At 46.8% G+C, this 20458-nt stretch overlaps 1 protein-coding gene across 5 annotated transcripts in view; it reads right to left on the bottom strand.

Moving 5' to 3' along the window:
• mgat5b (alpha-1,6-mannosylglycoprotein 6-beta-N-acetylglucosaminyltransferase B) overlaps positions 1 to 20185 on the bottom strand; it is a 62682-nt gene extending 42497 nt beyond the window's left edge. For 2 of the 5 annotated variants that reach the window (XM_076023834.1, XM_076023838.1), the window contains exons 1-3: positions 18674 to 20185; positions 17598 to 17710; positions 3954 to 4098 (exon numbers count right to left, since the gene is read on the bottom strand). In XM_076023834.1, coding sequence (XP_075879949.1) covers positions 3954 to 4098; positions 17598 to 17710; positions 18674 to 18741 — 326 coding nt within the window. In that variant the 5' untranslated portion in view covers positions 18742 to 20185. Of the gene's footprint in view, positions 1 to 3953; positions 4099 to 10035; positions 10192 to 17597; positions 17714 to 17930; positions 18061 to 18673 lie in introns of those variants that run through there. The other 3 variants (XM_076023835.1, XM_076023836.1, XM_076023837.1) reach the window with 3 other exon arrangements.
• Positions 20186 to 20458: the final 273 nt, after the last annotated feature.

Genomic DNA, 20458 nt, shown 5'->3' with positions numbered 1-20458 from the left:
AACTCTTCTGCAGCTCCAACTCATTTAATTATCCATGATAAGATTTTCACACAAAAATTCTGAAAATGCAAGATTGCATGAACGTTACTTTAACATAAGACAATAAATCAAAATATAATCCAAAAACTGTCCATAACATGACATTGCGGTAGGTCAATGGTCCATATTCTAATTTCTTGCGAGACAATGAAAAATGGCGAACTGAATTTCATTGTCTCAAACTTTTTGTTTTTCGCTGGCAAGACCCTGCTGACGCCCAACCGTCTTTCCGAGCTCGAACCCGGAAAAAAACTAAATGTAGCCGTGACAGATGATGGATGGGACCACGCTGCCAACAGACAGCCTCAGACATCCCAAGACGCACGCACGCAGCAGCAGAATCCCAAACCTTTTATTTCTTTAGCTGGGAGGGAAACGCGGAAATGTCCCCAAAAATGCAAATCTTGTGTTTAAACAAAAGCAATACAATTTCTAGACAACTGAATTACATTTTCTTCATTGATTGTACTTTGGACGAACCTCAAACGAGACCAAGGAAAACGGTGTTCAGTCACTTTAAGCAAAGAAGGAATAAAAACTGTAAGACAACAGTTTTCACTCGTTTCGTGTGTAACATTTTCACTCACAGCATTTTAATTTGTTCCAAAACGCTTTTGCAAAAGGGTTCCTGATAAACAGCCAATTATAAAGCTGGCACCTCCTCTCTGTCTGTTTATTGACCATTCAACACCAAAGTTAATGAACCGATATTGATATTAAGTGATAAACGAGGATGCAAGACGGCACTTCCGCGAAAACTGATTTTGTGGTTACCAACGCTCGTCCGGGAAAAGCTACGAAATGCAATGCAAATATTTCCAGTTCTGCAGTTCTCCCGGGAGGGTTTGGGTCCTCACAAACAGGTGGAAGGTCCTTTTTCCGACTCGTTGTTTGCACACAACTCTCTGGGCCTGCGATGATAACAACGGATACGAGCAAACGGACCGAAGAGAAATAAAAGAGAGAAAAATCGCGATCTCGTTGCCTTTTCTCCGCTGCACGTTCTCTCCCGTTTTGCACGGGGGCGAACCAGTGCAACGAGCCTAATGAGCTCCGCCTGCGCCACATCCAATCTGACGATTACGTTTCTCGTTACACGTCTTCTCGGAGCACGAACGCGATGTCAAAACAATAAAATTAATCACGCCCGAAGCGGTAAACTCTATTAACATTAATCCGTTCATTGCTCCACCATGTAGCCAGGAGACAAAGCGGGCGGCCAAGGTGTTTTATTGGATGACCCCGGAGCGGCGGGTCAGCAGAAAATAATTGCCAGTTGCGTGGATGTACTGTACAGTGCATCGAGGAGCTCCGCGGTGTTTACACAGCTGGGGGCCGAGGGTGGGGCAGTGACGCGGGAGGGGCAGCAAGCCGCTAAAGAGCAAGAGGGCAAAAACTAATTGGCGTCTAAACGGGGGGCAGGGGGGGAACCTCAACTCTCGGAGACCTCGCACTGATCTCCGGTCTGAGCCCCGAGCTCCAAGTCGCACAGAGCATTTTAATCACCTGGGTGAGACTTCAAAAAAGAGACATTTCTACAACTAGAGTTGATTTTTTTTCTTCCCTTCCGGTCCCCAAAAAAAAGAAATAAAAAATTGGCCTTTTTGTCGCTGTCGCATTAGCAGCGCAAGTCCCCTTGAGGCCAATTAAATGAATGTGGGAGCAATAAGACAAAACTTATCCACGGGGCATTTTGCCAAGAAAATTAAATAGTGTGGGTGTGACGCCAACGTGCAGCACGCAAAATTAATTCAACGTCTCGTCCTGACGGGAGCGCAATGAATATTTTGCCCTCGGGTGACGGGAGTCAGGTGAGGCCGTGTCGTAAATCTGTTTCACGGCTCCTTCTTCTTGGGATGCCCTCCAATGCGAGCCGGAATTATCAGGGCTCCTCTGTCTTCCGCTCGGTCTTTAAAAAAAATAAAATAAAATAAAAAAAACGACGGCGGGAAATCCTTTGAACAGTGCTTATGGATTAAAATTGTGAGAAATTACTGCACTTTGATTGTGGAATTCTTTGCACTATTTTTCTTCCTCTTTGTCATGCCATGAAAGAAACCCAAAACATTTTACACTCTGGGGCAGCACATAACGTTTCTCAGTGCATGAATTTCTGGCATACATATAAATGCGATGCACTTTGTGACGTCAGACAAGCGGAAAGCGGAGCAGTAGTTGGGCAAACACACCATGCTAACAACAAACGTGATGGACAAACAACGATTACGCCGCCTTGTTCAGCACGGCAAAGTGGAAATTTACATTTAAAAACGGTCAGATTTGCTTTCCATCTCCCACTGCAGTGATTCAAGCCTGCAGTGCCACCTACATGCGGAACACGTAGCAGCTAGTACGAGCACCAAAGATAAAGATAACGTTAGAGCACCGAATACAACTAAGCAGAGTGGCCAACTCAAATATCGACATGCGATTAAAATATAATTAACTCCAATCATTAACTACAAAGGCCATAATTAGTTCAATCAATTTTTTTTTTAATTAAGTGCCACCACTAATAAACACCAAATGCTATCGGCCCACATCAGAGGGACACCTTCAACTGAGGTTCTATAAAAGTGAATTAGGGACAGCTGTGAGCAGGGCAGTCGAGCCACCCCTCAAACTGTGCCTCCAGCCAGGAGGAGTGAAACGACTCTCGGCTAGGAGTCGCAACTTTTCCTGCAGCTCACCTGCTCTTCCGCTCATAGAAAAAGGTGGAAATGACTTTTCTTCCTCCAGCAGTGCAGGCTGCCTTTGTTCTACCACACATCATCTCCCCCAAACACCTGCTGGGTCGGGATGTCCCCAGGACGCGCACTCGGCCCGCTGCCTTTGTCCACTGTGTCCCTTGGGTCCTCTCCAGCCCACGTGTTTTTATTTTCCTCTCACATTGACATTCGAAATTCACCTTGTGCTGGCAAGTTAGCCGGAGAATAGGAAGAAAGGCCGCTCAAGTACTTTCTTAAGTGGCAGGAGGTGGCGAGCGACTCTTTTCAAATCTCCTATCGGCGTCCTGCCTTCAGCCTGAAAGTGAAGGTGCGCCGGCTGTCCTTCAGACTTTTTCCTTCAACATTTCGAAATAAAATTCTGCTTTTCCAGCCACGTTTGCTTGTGTTAGAATTTAATCGCCGGCTTTGACCCCTGCCTACGTTGACGCCTCGCTCATCCGCCAATTAGTGTCGCTACACAGCACGGACTGCAAGGTCCTGCTCTTTCTCATTTTCAGAATAAAATTTCAAAAATTATGAACACAAAAAAAAGTTCTGGCAGCCATTTGGATTTCAAAAGGTCATCTGGGTTGAGGTTAATTTTTTTGCTGTAATAAGAAATGTCTTATAAAAGACCATGCAGGGTATTCAGGGTTCTCAGGCTGTCAATCTATCCTTCCTCAAAGTTTCTTTCAGGTCTCCCAGTATTTTTGAAGCCTGCTGCCTACAGTCGCTTGATACTGTTTGCCCCTTACTTTTGAGAATCCTGTCATCTTCTGTCAAACTCACCCGAGACCGCCGCAGACAATTCATACACCCCTTTGTGGGCAAAACTAAGCAAGCGTTAAAGGCAAAAAAACCCAGAAGAAAGCTAAACCTGCCCAAAAGCGCTGCGGCTGCCCGTCACCCAAATACACTCGGCACTTTGATTGTACCTCTTTAATCTTAGGTGCAGTTTTTGAAAATTGTTCCTCATGGCAGAAAGAGTACTTTCTTCACCCCTCCGCTGCACTTTTCTTGAAATGTTTGTGCACTTTGAATGCTCCCTATCTCAGACACCAACCACACAATGGGGGCTGTGTTAACTGTGTCTATGAAAATAAAAACGCGGTTGGCAGGTGGCAGGTGTCCACAGGCAAGGAAAAAGAAAAGAGAAGAAAAGCAAAGACAGGGGGGTCGGGAGGGGGGGGGGGCAAGAGGCTGTACCTGTCCAGAGCCGAGCTCAGCTCATCCAGCCGGTGGGTGTCCGACGTGTTACCCAGTTTGGACAGAGCGTCCATTCTCTTCATAATGACCTCCAGCATGTCGCTGATCTTCCTCAGGACCCCGCGAGACTCGACACCACCCAGCACTGGAAAAGACGGTGAAGGTGAGGCGTTAGGGATTCACAGCAGAGAGGCAGAGAGGAGGTAGAATGCATCCGACGGAGCTGATCTACCAGGAGGGCGCAATGAGGTTGCAACTGTCACACGGGCAAAAGAACATGCGCATGAATATGCAGATACAGTCAGCTGGTAAAGCTGAAACTTTGTGTCACCACTGTTTTTGCACCATCATTCAGCACCTTTGAAAGGCAGGTGTTAACTCGGAGCAAAACGTCGGCAACAAACTGGAGAGCCGATGCTGACCTGGCCACAGACGAGCGATCAGATTCAATGCAACTTGTCATGAGCGCTTTCATAGTTGGATAGTAAAACTATGTTTTTGCCTTTGTTGTCATAGAGCACTTGGAAAAAGCGGAAGGCACTTTGATCAAACAAACAACACAAACCAGTTATCTTGTTTGAGCTGCATATGAACATATACCCTTGTGACATCTTTGGGGGTTAAACTCCTTTGTGCCATTGACGTCCATCGTCAGTCCAAATACAGCAGACCAGCTGTCAGCGATGTCGGTGCAATAAAGTCGACACAGGTCTCCGACTGTGAGACTCAATAGTGCCGGCCTACAATTGCCTGGATGTCATCATGTTCTGCTTGCAGTCACTGTTCCATGGTAGAAACTAGGAACGCATGCAAAACCTTCATTTGAATAGTGCATTCTCCACCACGTTTGCGTCCGTTTTCATTCATTTGCATGTGCAATCTTCGCGCGATCACTCCCCACGCACACTAATAGCGCCCACAATCTGTTTGCATGTGCATTGCGTGTGATTTTGCACCCTCGATCCGAGATCTTCGTAAATAAGGCCCTAAAAGTTTATTTTGCTCTATTTACAAAAAGACAAAGACAGGATTTGAACAGCAGACCATAGCGCCTGCCGCACTAATGGCCTATATTCCGAGTCCAGCCTTATTGTCGTTTTACTTTGGATTGTTAAATTGCTTCCTATTTCGGCTCCCCGTTTATTCACCAGCATCCCTCCTGGGGGAAGCTTCCAGCAGAGCAGAGACGGTGAAATTAGTCCGGCCGTATTGGTTTTTTGTCCTCCTGCCGGGCCCACGTTATTAACAGTGTGACTGGTGGGGAACCCGAGTGATGCTGCTGGCAGATACCTGGTCAATTAAAGGAGCCTGGAGCTGCACAAACAGTCAGGGTCAAAGCAGATGCCTGACGACGACGCCCTTAAAACGGAATGCTGATCAGAAGGGAGCCCGAGACCAAATGCGGCGAGCAATTATTGACTCGTGATTGCATCATGGCATCGCGTTACAAAGGCTTCTGGGAGAAAAAGGCATTGTTTGCCGCCGAGGAGTCGCACAGGAAGTGCAGCGCGTTGTTCCTCGAGACTGCAGGCGAGAGCCGAGTCTCGCTCTCCGACTGCTCCGCCATCAGTCGTACCAGGCTTACACGAGGCAATGTGTGCACTCTCAACTCCATTAATATTGGAATGAAATCAAAGCGGAGCCCTCAAACTTTTTTGTGCTTCTGTGTGTGGTATTAAAAGATATTTGCGTTGCTAAGGTCGATATATAAAGGAGAAGAACTGGAGGCCAAAATTATGCCAAAGTTTCAATATTACACTCTCGCACAAGAGTTAATCATGTTTGGGAAAGTCTAAATATTCTTCCTGGCTCTCATGCGCGCCCGTATTTTTTATTTTATTTTTTGCCAAGGCTTCACGTGGTTCACTTCTTTTCTGGAATAGCCTCAGCCAGACTCTCCTTAAAGATCCCTCTGAATAATTCAACAGTCATGGAACAATTTCTCTTTCCACGGACAGCAACGGGGAGACTAAATGATTTTAAATTCAGATCCGCAGCCTCTTTCGCCGGTTTACCAATACATTTTCAAAGAGGCATGGGACGAGATTGGACGGGCAATGAGATACAGAGAGCTGAGAGTGCTGCAGTTGGAACTGAGTGGCCTGTGGCCTACTCAGTGAATTCCAAAGAACTCTGAACAACAATTCAAACATTTCAAAGTTTATCTGCCAGTTTATGGAAATTTACTGAGGCAACCGCAGTCTGTCCCAATGGTAACGACTGATTATAGTGAACACTGTTTCTCTGTTTTGAATGTCATGGAGTCCAGTGTTTTGTTTGTTTGTTTACCCCAAAACTCTTGTTGACATGGACCGCCTAGAAAAAGGAAAGTGATATTTTCCCCTTTGGTAAAACTTAGGTCTGAATGTCTTGCCTGGCAAACAGGAATGCAAAAATACCAGTCTTGAAATCTTGGCAGCCTTCAACAGAAAGCATTTTGTGCTACTAGGTGCGCTTACTGGCCTGGGGGGAAGACAAGGAAGAAAATCAGAAAGCATTTGCGAGCCTTGCTGCTGCAGCTACTAAAGAGATTAGCAGGCTAATATGAATTTTAAACACTCACTGCAGGGTTATTGCGCGCTTGCGCCAACAGACAGCCTTTAGCTGTTGCTAACTAGCTCGGGAGAAAAAGTCGATGTGTAGGGGGTGTCCAATTACCTTGACTTTCCATGGCTTTTTCCCAAATAACCTGGACCTGAATTTACAGGCAAACCCAAATGACGCATAAAGAACAAACAAGTTCATCACAAATTTTATAAGAAGCTAGCAAAACGTAGCTTTGCCGTTAGATGCCACTTAGCAAAAATGAACCGTCCAGTGGGTTTTCTATCAGCTGTAATGTGACCACAGTGCAGCATCTAATACCTCTGGGCTAATGTGCTAATGTGAAAACCAACCACTTCTTCACAGTAATATCCCCCAACACATTGCACCTGTAAATCACCATTAGCGAGACCCAACACCTGCTGTGCGCCGTCCACTTTAATGCCGAAGCCTTATATATGTTTGCAATCAGCTGTTCATCAGTCGGCCTTTTCCTCCTGCTGCAGCCTCCTGGGAAACATCGGCAGAGAGGCTCTATATCCCCTTGCGCACGCCGGCCGCTGTGCACGCGCTAATGCCAAACACTCGCTAATACAGGGTCGGGCTCTGTCATTCCTCGTGCGGCTGGTTAATAAAAGGACCGATTTAGAGGCCGCTAATTTTATCTAACGACTCAATTTCAGGAGTGCCACACCACAATCGATACCATGAACAAATTCCAATTACACTACCATTTGTACCGCGGCCAGCGCCCAAGAGCCCGGCTGGCTACATATAAAGCCGCGGCCCTGCCAAAACCCTGCAACTGAAGCTCTGAGGCTGAGCGGAAAAACTGTGATACCACAGCAATTGTTTGTATTTGTCTTGTTCTCGGGTGTTGCCCTTCAGCATCAGCCCTCCTCAGTCCATCAACACACACAATGCGTTTAGCTCATCTGAGTAAAGTTACACTTTAGAATACTTGTGCTGCATTCATGCCGGGAAACTTCGCACGTAGGCCAGACGGCTGGGATTTCCAAAATATAAAAAGTATTTTCAGGCTGTCTCAGCTTCCTTTCAGCTGAGCAAAGAAAAAAGATGTGTTGAATTAACCACAGAAGAAGACGAGGCAGAAAATGCAGGAGAGGGCTGCTGCTACGGACACTTGCATGGATGCTGCAGTGGCTGCGGTTGTAACTTCTAGGCGTAGCTTTTGCTTCGGAAGAACAACACGACTACCGCAACACTGGAAAGTTTCCGTGGTGGTTTTACTCTGCCAGGCATCGGCAGCAGAGCAGAGCTTCAGAGCCGACACTGAATGCAGCTCCACACACCAACAGGAAGTGCCTCACTTTTAGCAACTTAGCCCAGATGGTGACTAAAAATCAGATTGCTCTGATATTGTTGGCCATTTGTCAAAGTGAGTGAAAAGGTTCTGGTAAAAACTAGAAAATGTAAGAGCCACGTTTCAAATGAAAGTGTCAATGAAAAAATGACAAACTGCTAATTAAAAATGTTGGCCGCCGAGCCACCAAAAGGGGAAATAGAATTGGAGTTTCATCTCGAACTCAAAAGATGACACATCTTTCCCTTCCGATCAAAGCGGGGGGGGAAACAGATGCTGCTGTTTCAGACAAAGCCAGGGGCCACACCGTCCAGTTGCCTTGCAGACGTTCTTACAATAAACGCTTCAATCAGGCCTCATAAACACAGCAACACAAAACTGGCTCGGTAATTCAATTTCATGATCTGAACCATTTAAACAGGCTGGAACTGCCTCCGCACCAACTAGCCTGCACCCCCGTAGCGTTTAACCCCCGCCTGTCTCTTTGCATCAGCCAATGATTGGATGTGAACTTCAATCATAACCTTACAAGTTCTGGCACAGATTAATGTTTTGTCAAGCGCCAGTGAACACTGGCTCGCATTAAGAGAAAGACCCTCCCTCAGGCAATTCCACTGAGCCCCAACCAATTAAGTGGTCTGGAGGTCACACAGTGAGAGGTGCCACCGGGCCTGCGAAACGCGCCGATACTGATCGGGCGGCGGCGCGGAGGGCTCTCGGAAATTATGCCAGATTCACTTTGCCGCATTTAAATTCGAGCCAGAACCGGCCGAGACCTTCAGCCAGAGTCTGTTTGGGGGTTGACGGAGAGATGTCGAGCAAATCGCAATCATCGCTCAAGGAATCAAAATCAACGTCACGGTCACTAGATAGATAGATAGATAGATAGATAGATAGATAGATAGATAGATAGATAGATAGATAGATAGATAGATAGATAGATAGATAGATAGATAGATAGGATTTATTGCTGTAACAAATTCAAAATAATAATGGTAATAATGGTAATGTGTTATGATGCATTAAGACTTACTTTTAAATCTACAACCACTTTCTGTTAGTCCAGTCACCCACATTAAAGCGCACACTCCCTTCTGCACGTGCAGGTCAAAACTGGATGTTTCACCATGATAATGACTCCTCGCAACACATCCAGAACAAATGTCAGAATTTAGTTTTTTTTTTTTCTTTTTTTTTTCTTTTTAACAATGAATAAGAAAAATACTCACTTGCACTCCTGTGTGTGTCTGATGCTGCAACACCTGTTCCAAACAGCTCCTGATAATATTTGAGATTGTGCCAAATCTACAAGGGTGTCCCTTTTCCCACGTAACCCAGCGCTGTACATTCTCCTTCCCACTGGTGCAATGGAGGGAGCCCAGGCAGAACAAAGCCTGGCATCGCTTACATTCCATCTCACCTGTCACCAGGAAAATCCTCATGCTTCACACACACACACACACACACACACACACACACACACACACACACACACACACACACACACACACACACACACACACACACACACACACTTCCCTCCTAATTCAAATATTCATTACAGGAAGGGCTGATTGAGATGGAATCTCTCGCTCGTCTCTTCAGCACAGACATGCATGGAGCTGCCAGATCCACACGCTATTAAAGCTGAAAAGCTCAGTCGGTTTGCCTCAGTGCAGCTCCAGCCCCTTATTGTGCCCGACAGACTGGAAACGGGGAACAGCACAGCGCGACTTTTTAAATGGGGTTTTTCTCACAGACCCAATTAAAAACTCATCCTGTGATCCATTTCTCTTTTTCTTTTTTTTCAAATTGTCGCCCTTCTCCTCCTTGTAGTTTGCACATGTGGGCTAGTGGACGTTTACAGTGAAGGTGTGGAAACTAGCAGGCCAGTGAAATTAGCATAACAAGCTCCACACAAACAATTTTTGCCTGAAACCCACAGACGTGGCAGCATGTATTATTTGTAAGGGGGGGGGGGTTAAATTCATTCTCTTTTATGCTCCCGCTTCTCAGAGTTTGCAGACTCACACACACAAAAAAATAACGCATTTGCATGAACAGATTTCTTGCTTTTCGTGCTAAAACAAGAAAATCTTGCATGAATGCAAAGGAAGCAAGAATAGAAAACGCCGTCTAAAACTTCCTGGCCCAGTTCTGCTGAACGAGATAAAGAGATTCACCCCAAGAGATCCTTGAAATTATCCCACTTACCAAGTTTGCTTCAGAATCACTGAAAGAGCCCGATGTGTTTCCGCTCGCCAAGTTGCGAGGCCTAATCCAGATTTGCTCGCGCTGTCTAGTTTTCCGCTTGCACCTCCTGATTTCTGCCTCCACTCCTGCCTGAACTGTGTTCACACCTCAAACAACCTGCAAGTGTAGACGCAGTGTGAACGGTAAATTAGGCAGCACCTAAACAAAATTAACGAGAGGGGCTCCCTTCGCTGAACGGCACTGATGGTTGCAGAAGGGAACAGGGTCTCAATCAAAGCTGAAGAGTTTCTGAAGTAGTTTGGACCTCTTGGAATTCTTTCACTTTAAACTGCTTTAAAATGCTGTTGCTTGAAGTGGAGCTATTTGAACGATGCTGCTGTGTAGTTAAAAGGAAACCTGGATCATATTTTAAATGGGAAATTATTTTGGAGTCTTTGGGGTCACAGTTCTGGACTTCATAAACTGTGGCTCCCTGGTCATAACTGTGACTGACTACAATTTGGTTGTCCTACAGTTGAAAAAGATATACAAAAATATATTGTATTATATAGTATGGAGAGTACCACCAGGGCTGTTAAAAAAAATTTCCCTGGAGGCGAGCATAATGGAGAGAAACAGCTGGCAGTGGGAGGTCGAGCAGGAAGAGGCGTGTCCCGCGGCAATAATGTGCATTTTCAGCGACACCAGACTCGCAACGCCGGAGAATTTCCCCTCGTCGTAGCCCGCAGACACGTCGCCAGATGTCAGACTCACACCTGACTGAGTTCAACACAGGGCGGCGGCCCCATTAATTTTTTTTTTTTTATATAACCCCCGTTAACAGTTCCAGCCAGTGCCAATGCGAGACGACAAGAAACATTAGACCAGTGTCGTGTAAAAACCGCTTAGAAGAAACTGACACACAGTTTCCTCTGCAAAGCAAGCAACTGGCTGTTTGATTGCAGATAAAGTTGCGAAAAATCCAGATTAGAGGAAGTGAATGATGTCTTCTCACCCGGGGATTGTGCCCCACTGGTTCGCACCAACACACACCAGAGTCATTTCTCAGAGTGTGGGTTTTAGTGTCACACTTTAATACCCCGACCAGCTCCTCCCGACTCTTATCGAGCAGCTGCATGCGACAGGATTGTTAAATAACCAACCATCACTTTCGAAGATAAAAAAAAAATTTGCACAGGGATTGAGTGCCTTTTCCCTTCTTAAGCTTCCGCTTTGCAGATTGCTTACATTGGAAATGGAATTTTGCAGGGGAGACGGTTGATTTCTGCCCACCGCATATAGGCGGCCGCTTCCGCGGGCGCTGCTCGGCCGAGGGAAAAAATGCAGCATCAGATCATTTACGAAAGGGCGCGCACCGCGCATACACATTTACCGACGCTAATGGATTTATTTATTATAAAAAAATAACAAAAAGAAAAAAACAACAACCGTGATAGATTTTTCCAGCAAAAACACATTAAGCCCTAACAGTGCTCGGTTTTAGCTTCATGTTTTTTTTTTTCTTCTTTTAAATCTGCCATGTTTTTCCAGTGGGGACACAACAAGGTGTGGATGCATCAGTGACCTTAGTGACATCACAAAGGGCCAGCGTCCAGGCGTTCAGAAAAGAGGAGCAAGTCGCAACCAGTAAAAGATGGACTTTGCTCATTCTTGGGAGAAAGACAGTCTATAGGGACGCAGTTATTGTTGGAAAACATCGGTAGCAAGTGTATTTTGCATAATGTGGAGCACTGCAGAACGCCACTGTCAACACTGATCAGTGTGCAGCAATCACTGCAGTCGTCGCTGCTGCCTCGCGGTCTCAGAATCTTCTTTTTTCAATCAATTTCCGCCGAGTGGCGGCGGTGTGAACATCGGGCCCTCTTTTCTATATCACGCATCTTATTCACTCCCATCAGCAGTGACTCACACGTCCGCTTCCCACTGCCGGTGCTAAAGGTCACTCGACTCAATTCAGGACGGACAAACGCTCGCAAAGGCGCTGCCGTCTCCCCAGTTTGGGTTTTTCAAAGGGCTTCCAGAGCTGAATGTCAGCGTACTGTTAGGATCTACACTCGGCCACGCCCCCCTCCAGGAGAGATTTGAGAACGGGCTCATTTTTATGCTTCCCGCACCGAGGACTGCTGAGGCGTGAAATAATTCTTTCCAAAAAAAAAAAAAAGGGGGGAGAGAAAAGAACAGCAGGGCAGGACGAGGTTCTGCAAAATGATCCGGCGGACGGTACACTGAACATGATGCTAGTCGCACACCTGATGCTCCGCCCGCTGATGGATTAAAACTCTGCGGGAGAAGGCAGCTTTTCTTTGCCAATAAATCACTTCTTCCCGTCCCTCCAGCCACCGAAACGCGAGCGGCTGCGTCGTTATTATCGCGTGACAAAGTACGTCACGGCTTCGCCCGCGACGCGTTTTAGTTGGCGGAATGTTTGCAGCAAGACAAAGACGAAGTTGAAAACGTCTGTGGGGTCGGGGAGTTTGGGGAGTGGGGGGGTGGGGGGGGGGAGTGTCGGGGGTGGATGCCAGATGGAGTGCTTCTCAAAACTCTTTTAATTCACACATCCATCTGGGAGAGAGCACAGAAAGCGTTCAGCTTGAGGGAAGGCAGAAAGTAGCTGGAGGAACGTTTGTTTTGTGCATCCTTGGTCACCGTAGCAACATGGCGCAATGCTTGAGCAAAAATAAAACTGAATCAAATAATTCTCACCTCTGTGTTTTTGCGTTTTTTTTTTTTCTTTTCAGTTTGTTTTCTTTCCTACGAAACGCGTTGCTGCCACACTAGAAAATAAAAATAGTGGTCAGTATCAGGTTATAACGAGAAACTCACGTTTGTACTTGCTAATGATTGCTCGCTAGTTATTTCTTTCACAAAATAACGTGAAACTTTCACATTTTCACGTTTTTGCGTGACATTTTTCACATTTTAACGTAAACCAAAAACGTTATTTCGTGATAATTTACACGTTATAACACAAATCTATCATATTATTTTGTGAAACTTTCATGCTATAACGTGATACTAAGCCCTTCATGTTTTTACATGATCACTTTCACGTTCTAATGCGAAACTATCACATTATTTTGTGACAATTTTCACGTGATAACATGACACTATCACGTTATTTCATGAAACTTTCACGTTATAATGTGAAACTATTACATTAGGTTGTGAAACTTTCACGTCATAACGTGATTCTAAGACACATTTTTTCCAGCGTGGCAGCAATGCCATTCCGTACTTTCCGTGTCTGGCCTCTAAAAATATAAAGGAGAAGCAGCAGATACTCCAAAAACACTGCTTGAACCTGTCACGACAACGAGGAATGTTTTTCTTTCCAACGGAAGCGCATTGCTGCCACACTAGAAACCAAATATGGGTCAGTATCACGCCATTACTTAAAAGTTTCACGTTATTTCGTGGTATTTTCACGTTTTTCCGTGATATTTTTCACGTTATAACGTAAAACTGTCACGTTATTTAATGAAAGTCTCACATGTTTCCGCGATAACTTTCACCTTATAATGTGACACTGAGACCTATTATCTTTCTAGTGTGGCAGCAATGTGCTTCCATACTTACCGAGTTTGGCCTGTAAAAAAAAAATAAAAGAGATTGTAGCAGATACTCAAAAAAAAAACACCTGCTTTAACCTGTCACAGCAATGAGGAAAATGTCAAGGTGCGGGATCAAGGTGAGGAAGGAGGGGAGATAAGGACCTTTAAGTCTGGCTCCGACCATGTCAAAACCCTGGACTCACGCGGAGCCCCCACCTCCTCGTCCTCCCTTTGTGGCGGAGCTGCGTAGCAGGCCCCGCGGCAGGAGGACGCACGGCGAAGGTGGTCTTCAAAGAGCTTATTATGGAGCCGCAGTGCACCTCTGGAGCCTTTAAGATATCTCGGATCAAATGCCTTCCACCCTTTCATGCTCCCGCACTTTTTTTCACACGTCGTTAGCCCCCCTCCTTCAAAGGGGCATAATGAAGGAAGCGTCTGGATGCAGCTGAGCATCACCTCGTCGACCCTCAAGGGAATTCTGGAGTTTCGTGGAGCAGGGTGTGCAGCAGCAGTACACACGCTGTTATTCTACGGCGAGCGCATGGAGACGCCGCCGATGAAAAACAGAAGCGCGGCCGGGACGGACGTAAATGTTGGGTGCGGAAGGTGAGGGGGGCGGGGGGGGGAAGAAAAACCATACATAACAACACGCTTTTCTTCTCATCTCCGGGCCGCGTCGAGGTGCCGTTTCCCTGCCGGCGTCAAACCCGGCAACTGAGACTCTGCCGCGGCCCCTTTCAAACGTCGTGCTCGTTAAGGTGGCCGCAACGTTTCCCTGACTGTCTCGCACATTTCCTGTGGACCAAAGTGTCGGTGTCGCGACTGAAAACAGGGGGGTGCAGAGGTTGTGCAGTGCAGACGCTGCCAATCAAGGCGTGCAAGGCGCTCACACACACATACACGCGGAATGGAATAGTGTGCCGTGTATATTTTCTGATTTGGCATTCGCGTTTGGACGCACCCGTTTCTTCTTTATCCTGACGACTTTCTGCACTGTGGATGCACACTGACATCAAATATCAAATCAAATACATGACCAAGATATGTGGATTAATGTGGCAAAAGAAAAAAATGTTAAATACCTAAATATGTGATGTTGTGTATGATTTACATGAAGGGCGGCTATTCTAGATGATCTCAAAATATCACTTTTTCAGTTATTTCACACTTTTTTTGTTTCATACATTTTCCATATGTGTTCATTCATAGTTTTGATGCCTTGAGTGACAATCTACAGTGTAAATAGTCATGAAAGCGAAAGGAAGAACAATGTATGTACAAGTATGTGTCCAAACTTTTGACAGTAGTAGCAGGTAGTTTATGTCTCCAACGTATGTTGCACGTAAATATGAAAACTACTGATCCACAAAAAGAGCAGTATCCTGGATTCATTTCTTTGAATATAGGATTTGGACTGCTTGGAGCAGCAAAACTTCCCTTTTTGTCAGTGTATTTTGTACACTTCTACTTCCTCTATTGTGGTCTAGGTCAAGCCTGTGGTATATCCAACCTGTAGTAAATCCTAATACACTCACACACACGTAAGCTCATTTACACGCCTGGCAACACCCTGAGCTGCCAACCTGCACTCCAGTGTGCACAAACAGTGTGGTGGTGCTGGGGGGTTGAGGTGGGGGTTGGAGGGTGTTTGTGTAGCCTGACTAGCCCGCTTACACAGAGGCTGTGTTTAATGAGCTCAAGGCCGGATGTTTTCCCTTGACTGGAGCCGATGAGTGGTTAATTAATCAGACAGCTCCCCCCGACCCACCCACCCCGTGCCCCCCCCAACCCCGACACACACCCCTACGCCCCCCTCACCTCCAGCTGTTACATAAACGCAAAAAAAAAAGTTCTAAATTTCTCCCGCGACGACGACAACGACGACAACGTTATTCCCACAGCGAGTCGGGCTGCCGACTGCGATAACCGGAGGCTCACCTGAAGTTTGTCTGCGAGCGCCAACTAGAAAATAACACCCGGCGCCCTGGAGTGGCTCGTGACCGCGGCGGCGGCCGTTTGTCACAGAGGACGACGCGCAGTGTCAACACTGCGACGGGCGGCAGGGAACCATTGGAGGAAAATAAAATTTAAAAAAAAAAGCCGAGAGACAATAGTCCAATCGCAAACACCGCCTGCTCTAATTGGCCCCTGATGCGGTCATTCGTAAACAGGGCGACGGCGCCCAAACACAGAATGTTTCGGGGAGATAATAGTCAAGTCAACTCATCCCGTTTGTCCTGTGTTTTTGCTTGAGGTGCGATGCCACGATTGGTCGATAATGTTCCAAGTCAGACACTGGCAAACTGCGGCCTGGGAGTCACGTGCTAATCATTTTAATCCAGCCGACAGAACTTGAAGAAATTATATTCATACCAAGTAAATAAAAAGTAGCTGTATTTCATCCATTTTTTTCACTGTTTAAAGAGTCACTTCAATACAGAGCTGAATACCGTGGGGCTTCAAAGGCACTGATTTTGCTGCAACGCTTTTGTTCATTTTCAACAGACATTAAAGCAGGTTTTCTACATATACCATGATATTCTTTCTCCTGAGGTGGGTCACCGAAAACACTCCACCCATCTGCTCCGGCTCCGGCCCCTCTGTCAATTTTTAGAACCCATTGTGGCCCCACCAGTCAGGAAGTTTGCCCACCCCTGGTCTAACTCTTCACCAAAGGTCCCGCGTTGAACTAAATGCATTTTCTTGTTTGTTCCGCACTTTCAGACGACCATGAGGCGGCCTTGTTTTTCAGCTGGAAGGTCCAACAAAGCATCGGATCAAGCGGGAAGATAAAGGCCACATTTTGATAGGCGCTACTAAAAATGGAGAGATTGCCGTCCTTGTGTTCCCACAGGACCAAAGGGAACAATGTTGCACGCACGCACGCCAGGCAGACAGGCAGGCAGACATCAGTGCAGTGGCGCAAGAAAAAAAGGATCGGAACGTGAACAAACACTGCGCGTCTGCTCGACAAACAAGGCGGCAGCGGCGGCCGAGGCGTGCGCTGAAGCCATGTGGCTCTGCTCAATCGCGGTAGTGCTGCAGCAAATCTCCATATTGACGGAGGGGCCCGATAAACCCGTCAGCCGCAAGCGCAGAAACACTTGCGCGTTTTCGTTGGCAGTCCCTCCGTGTGTGCACGCTTAGTTGGACTGATGACGGGCAAAGTGGGATGCGATGCGACTGTATTCGCTGGCAGTCCAGCTCTGCCGCTTTACACAGCTGCCTTTTCAAAAGGTTATAAATAGACTTTTCAGCCCTTTGACACCTGCTCTGAATTTATTTCAAAGGACACTGTTTTATCCCCCCAAGAGTCGAGTTGGTTTGCTGCTTGCAAGTCAGGGGCATGAGAGAATTTGCAGATGTGTTGTACTTTTAATACGCCACCACACAAAAAAAGTTCTGCTGCTTCTCAGACTATTAATGCCTAAAAAAAAAAAATTGTTTTAATCTAAAAAAAAAAGTCATATTTTGCCTTTTAGAGCAAATATAATACAAGCTCTTATTACTACTGGCGAAATCACACACTAATGTTTACCATCATGATTGATGATTATCATGATTAGAAACACGCACCATCGGTTTATCATTATACTCAATTTTTGTATTTCTTCATATTGTTTCTATGGAGAAACTGGGTGGGCCATTGCACACCTCGTCATCCACCCCTGCTGAGAACTGTATGGCGTTCCGGCTCATGATGATGAGGCCCGTGATTGGGTGCAAGCCCGAACAACAAAGATCTGATAGTGGGCGTAATATGAGCCGTTTGATGCGGGTAAAGACCGGAGCCTGCGGGCCACGAGCGGAGTGTGGAGAACAAGAAAAGGAGCATCTTCAGGCAGCTGGACCCCCTGGTACACTCCTGATGAGCAAAGCGAGCCGCGGTCCGCGAGCCCCGGGGGTGGCAATCACGGGCGCACCGCGGGGATCCCGGCGGGACGCCGGCATGTTCATTACCGGCGCGTAAAAAGAGCGGCGGAGTGAGCGTCAGCGCGAACGCCAGCCTACCTTCGGCTCGGGCCGTGAAGGGCGGTTCTCCGGGCCGCTTGGCTGACAACTGGCCCCCGAGAGAGGTCATTAGGAAGCAGAGGCTGAAGAAGCCGATCCCCGCCACAAAGATCCTGCGGTGATGTTGGGTGAGGGAGGGCGCGGAGGAGAAGAGAAGAGGGTGATTATGTGACACAAGAGCGTGGCGAGGTTAGGAGACAATAACAGCGGCATGAGAGAGCCAGAGCGTTGGCAAGGAGGAGGGGGGGGGGGGGGGGGAGTTCAGACTGCTCCGCCACATGGGAGGAGTGAAAACATTGTGCATCCGCTCGACTGTGTCCGCCTCAAACGAACCATTACATGGCCGGGCGCCCCGCATCGCTCTGTTCTGCTCAGTGGGCCAGCATCCAGCGCGGAGCGGCGGCGGCGTCACAAACAGATGCTTTGGAAAGCGCTATGGAACGGAAGGGAGCTCGTCCGCACGCTCCCGGAGCCGTGCCGTGCCGTGCCGTGCAGACTGTCACAATTCCGTTCACTCGCCTGCACGGCCGCTTGCTTTCTTGAATTTTTTTTTTTTAAGGGCAGAAAACGAGCAGCGGGGAGGAAGGAGGCTGCAGGGGATCTGCAGGAGCTCGGTGGTTCCATGACATATCAGACAAGGGTGGGGAAAGTGGGATTTGGCTCCATGTCACATTGATGGTTCTGTGGAGTTCACTTTAGCCTTCACTGCACTCTGCAGGTAAAGTCACAGTTCCTGAGTAGCTCAATGACTCAGTAGAGCAAGTTTTGATGGATACAGTCAAGACTTTTCTGTCCATCCTGACACATAGTAAAGCCGTACATTTAACACAAGTCTAGAAATTAGCTCTCACTAGTCTTGGTTTGCTTATGTTGCCCTCCACCAGCAAGTGGGGGAAACTTTCGCGGCAAAAGCAAAGCAAGTATTCCAAATCTACAGAGGAAAACGCTGAGGGATACGGTCACGTGACTCACTCGTTGATTTCACAGCCGCGAACTTCTGCACGTTTTGATCTTCAATCACGTAAAACGCACAAATAGCAAATCGAGTGCACCCAGAGGGTTGAATGGTTTGTTACCTGAATGGCTTGAAGGTGAGAAGGCATCTCCTCACCATGCTGACGAGGTCGCTGCTGGCTGCGATCATTGCGCGCGCACGGTCCACATTGCGCCAGGCTTCGCGCCAAGCGGCGTCCACACCATAACTTTTGCCTCCTCTCCCGAGCGCCGCGTCCTGTCGGCTGAGAGTGTGGCGCAAAACGGAAGGAGGGGGACCAGTGCGGGGAACTTCAGCGCCGGCAGCTGGCTGGTTCTCCTTCGGACTCCGCGGGGAAACGTAAATGGAAAAGCGGCTGTGCCTTCAGTTAGCCCGGTATTCGAGCTGCGCCTTCAGGAGGAGGCGGAGTGAACTCCAGCACGGCGAGACGAGCACTGCTGGATCCCCTGGAACGCACCGACCATGTCATCGCGAGGCGTGCTCGCAGGAAGAGCGCCGCCCAGCGACTTGGCACAGAATCAAGAAATAAAGAAACACATTATGCCCACGCTTACAACTTTATAAATGGTACATTCTTCTAAAGTAAAATTGACTTCAAAAACGTGATTTGTGTTTATACCAAGAATAGCGTTTGATTCCTATAAGATATCTTAGGGAGATGTGACATTGCTTTTCCTCATTGCTAAACCGATGTCTGCCAACGTCAAGCATGTATGGTTGACTTGGCAGTTGGATGCCCTCCCTGACGCAAACCAAAGCATTTAGTCAAGGCTCGGGACCGGCCCAGCTGATTGCTGACTGCGCAAGTCAGTGCAACTCCTTACTATATATGACAATTCGCACAACCTATAAATAATTTCTATTCCCCTCAAATATGTGGCTATATAGATTCGCCATTGTCTGTTCGCGCGATGCGCGTTTCAGTACCATGGTCAGCTCCGTCCACGAGCCTGTTGGAGGCGGCTCGGCAGCGACGCCCAGTGGATCTCAGACAGAAATGTATTGATATCGATCTCAAAGATCAAATCAAAATACATACGATGTATGTCTAAATATATTGTTTCCCCTCTAGGGCACATGGCAAATGTCAATACATGTAAAATACCCGTCGTGCTGTCTGTTTTCTTGATTGATAAATTGCATTTTTTCTTTCCACAATGAATAAAAATCTGCTATTCTTGTGATTAAAGGGACAACTCAGAATACAGTCTCATTCAAGAAAGCTTGATGGGACATGAGTCAATGATGTACTATATTATATACTAATATTACCGATTGTAAAGCTTGTGTCTTGTTCAAAATAGGACCGGACCAAACCTGAAACAAATAAACTATGTTTTCACATTTCTCAGTTGCAGCTCTTCCAGTGTTTACCTACCTTGTTGACCAAATTAGGATTTTGGGACGAACCTTTCCAAAGAGGCAGAACTTCGCTTCACTTTCACCCTTGAAAGCTACATACTTTGGAGACCAATCAAGTTAAGTGACAAAGGATAATGAGTCCATTTTCATCACTGGCACAACAAACAGCGAGCAGCAGCATCCTCCGTTACCGTGGAAACTGGTGTCACCCTTAGCTCGTTGGCCTTTGGCTCTGCTTTAACTATGCAATGTTAAACTCACATTCAAAACTGTTTTTCCGGAGTCTTGAATTACAATATGACTGCACTTGAGTGCATAACCTCTGCAATACTTTTATGTTTATGCATTAGCTCGATAAAAAAAAAAAAAAAATGAATATTTGACACCAGGCTGAAAGTTTGACCAAGGACACCAGCAGCTCCATCTCAGTTGTGAAACTTGTTTTCTTATCTGTTTGCACTTAGGTTGACCTCGCTGTACTGTACTACCTGCATTATTTGTATGC

The sequence above is a fragment of the Nelusetta ayraudi genome, unplaced genomic scaffold, assembly GCF_046127955.1.
Source record: "Nelusetta ayraudi isolate G7.1 ecotype Tasmania unplaced genomic scaffold, CSIRO-AGI_Nayr_v1 ptg000016l, whole genome shotgun sequence".
In the NCBI taxonomy this organism is placed as follows: domain Eukaryota; kingdom Metazoa; phylum Chordata; class Actinopteri; order Tetraodontiformes; family Monacanthidae; genus Nelusetta; species Nelusetta ayraudi.
The sequence above is the reverse complement of the archived record's forward strand: the minus strand, read 5'-3'. Positions and strand labels throughout refer to the sequence as shown.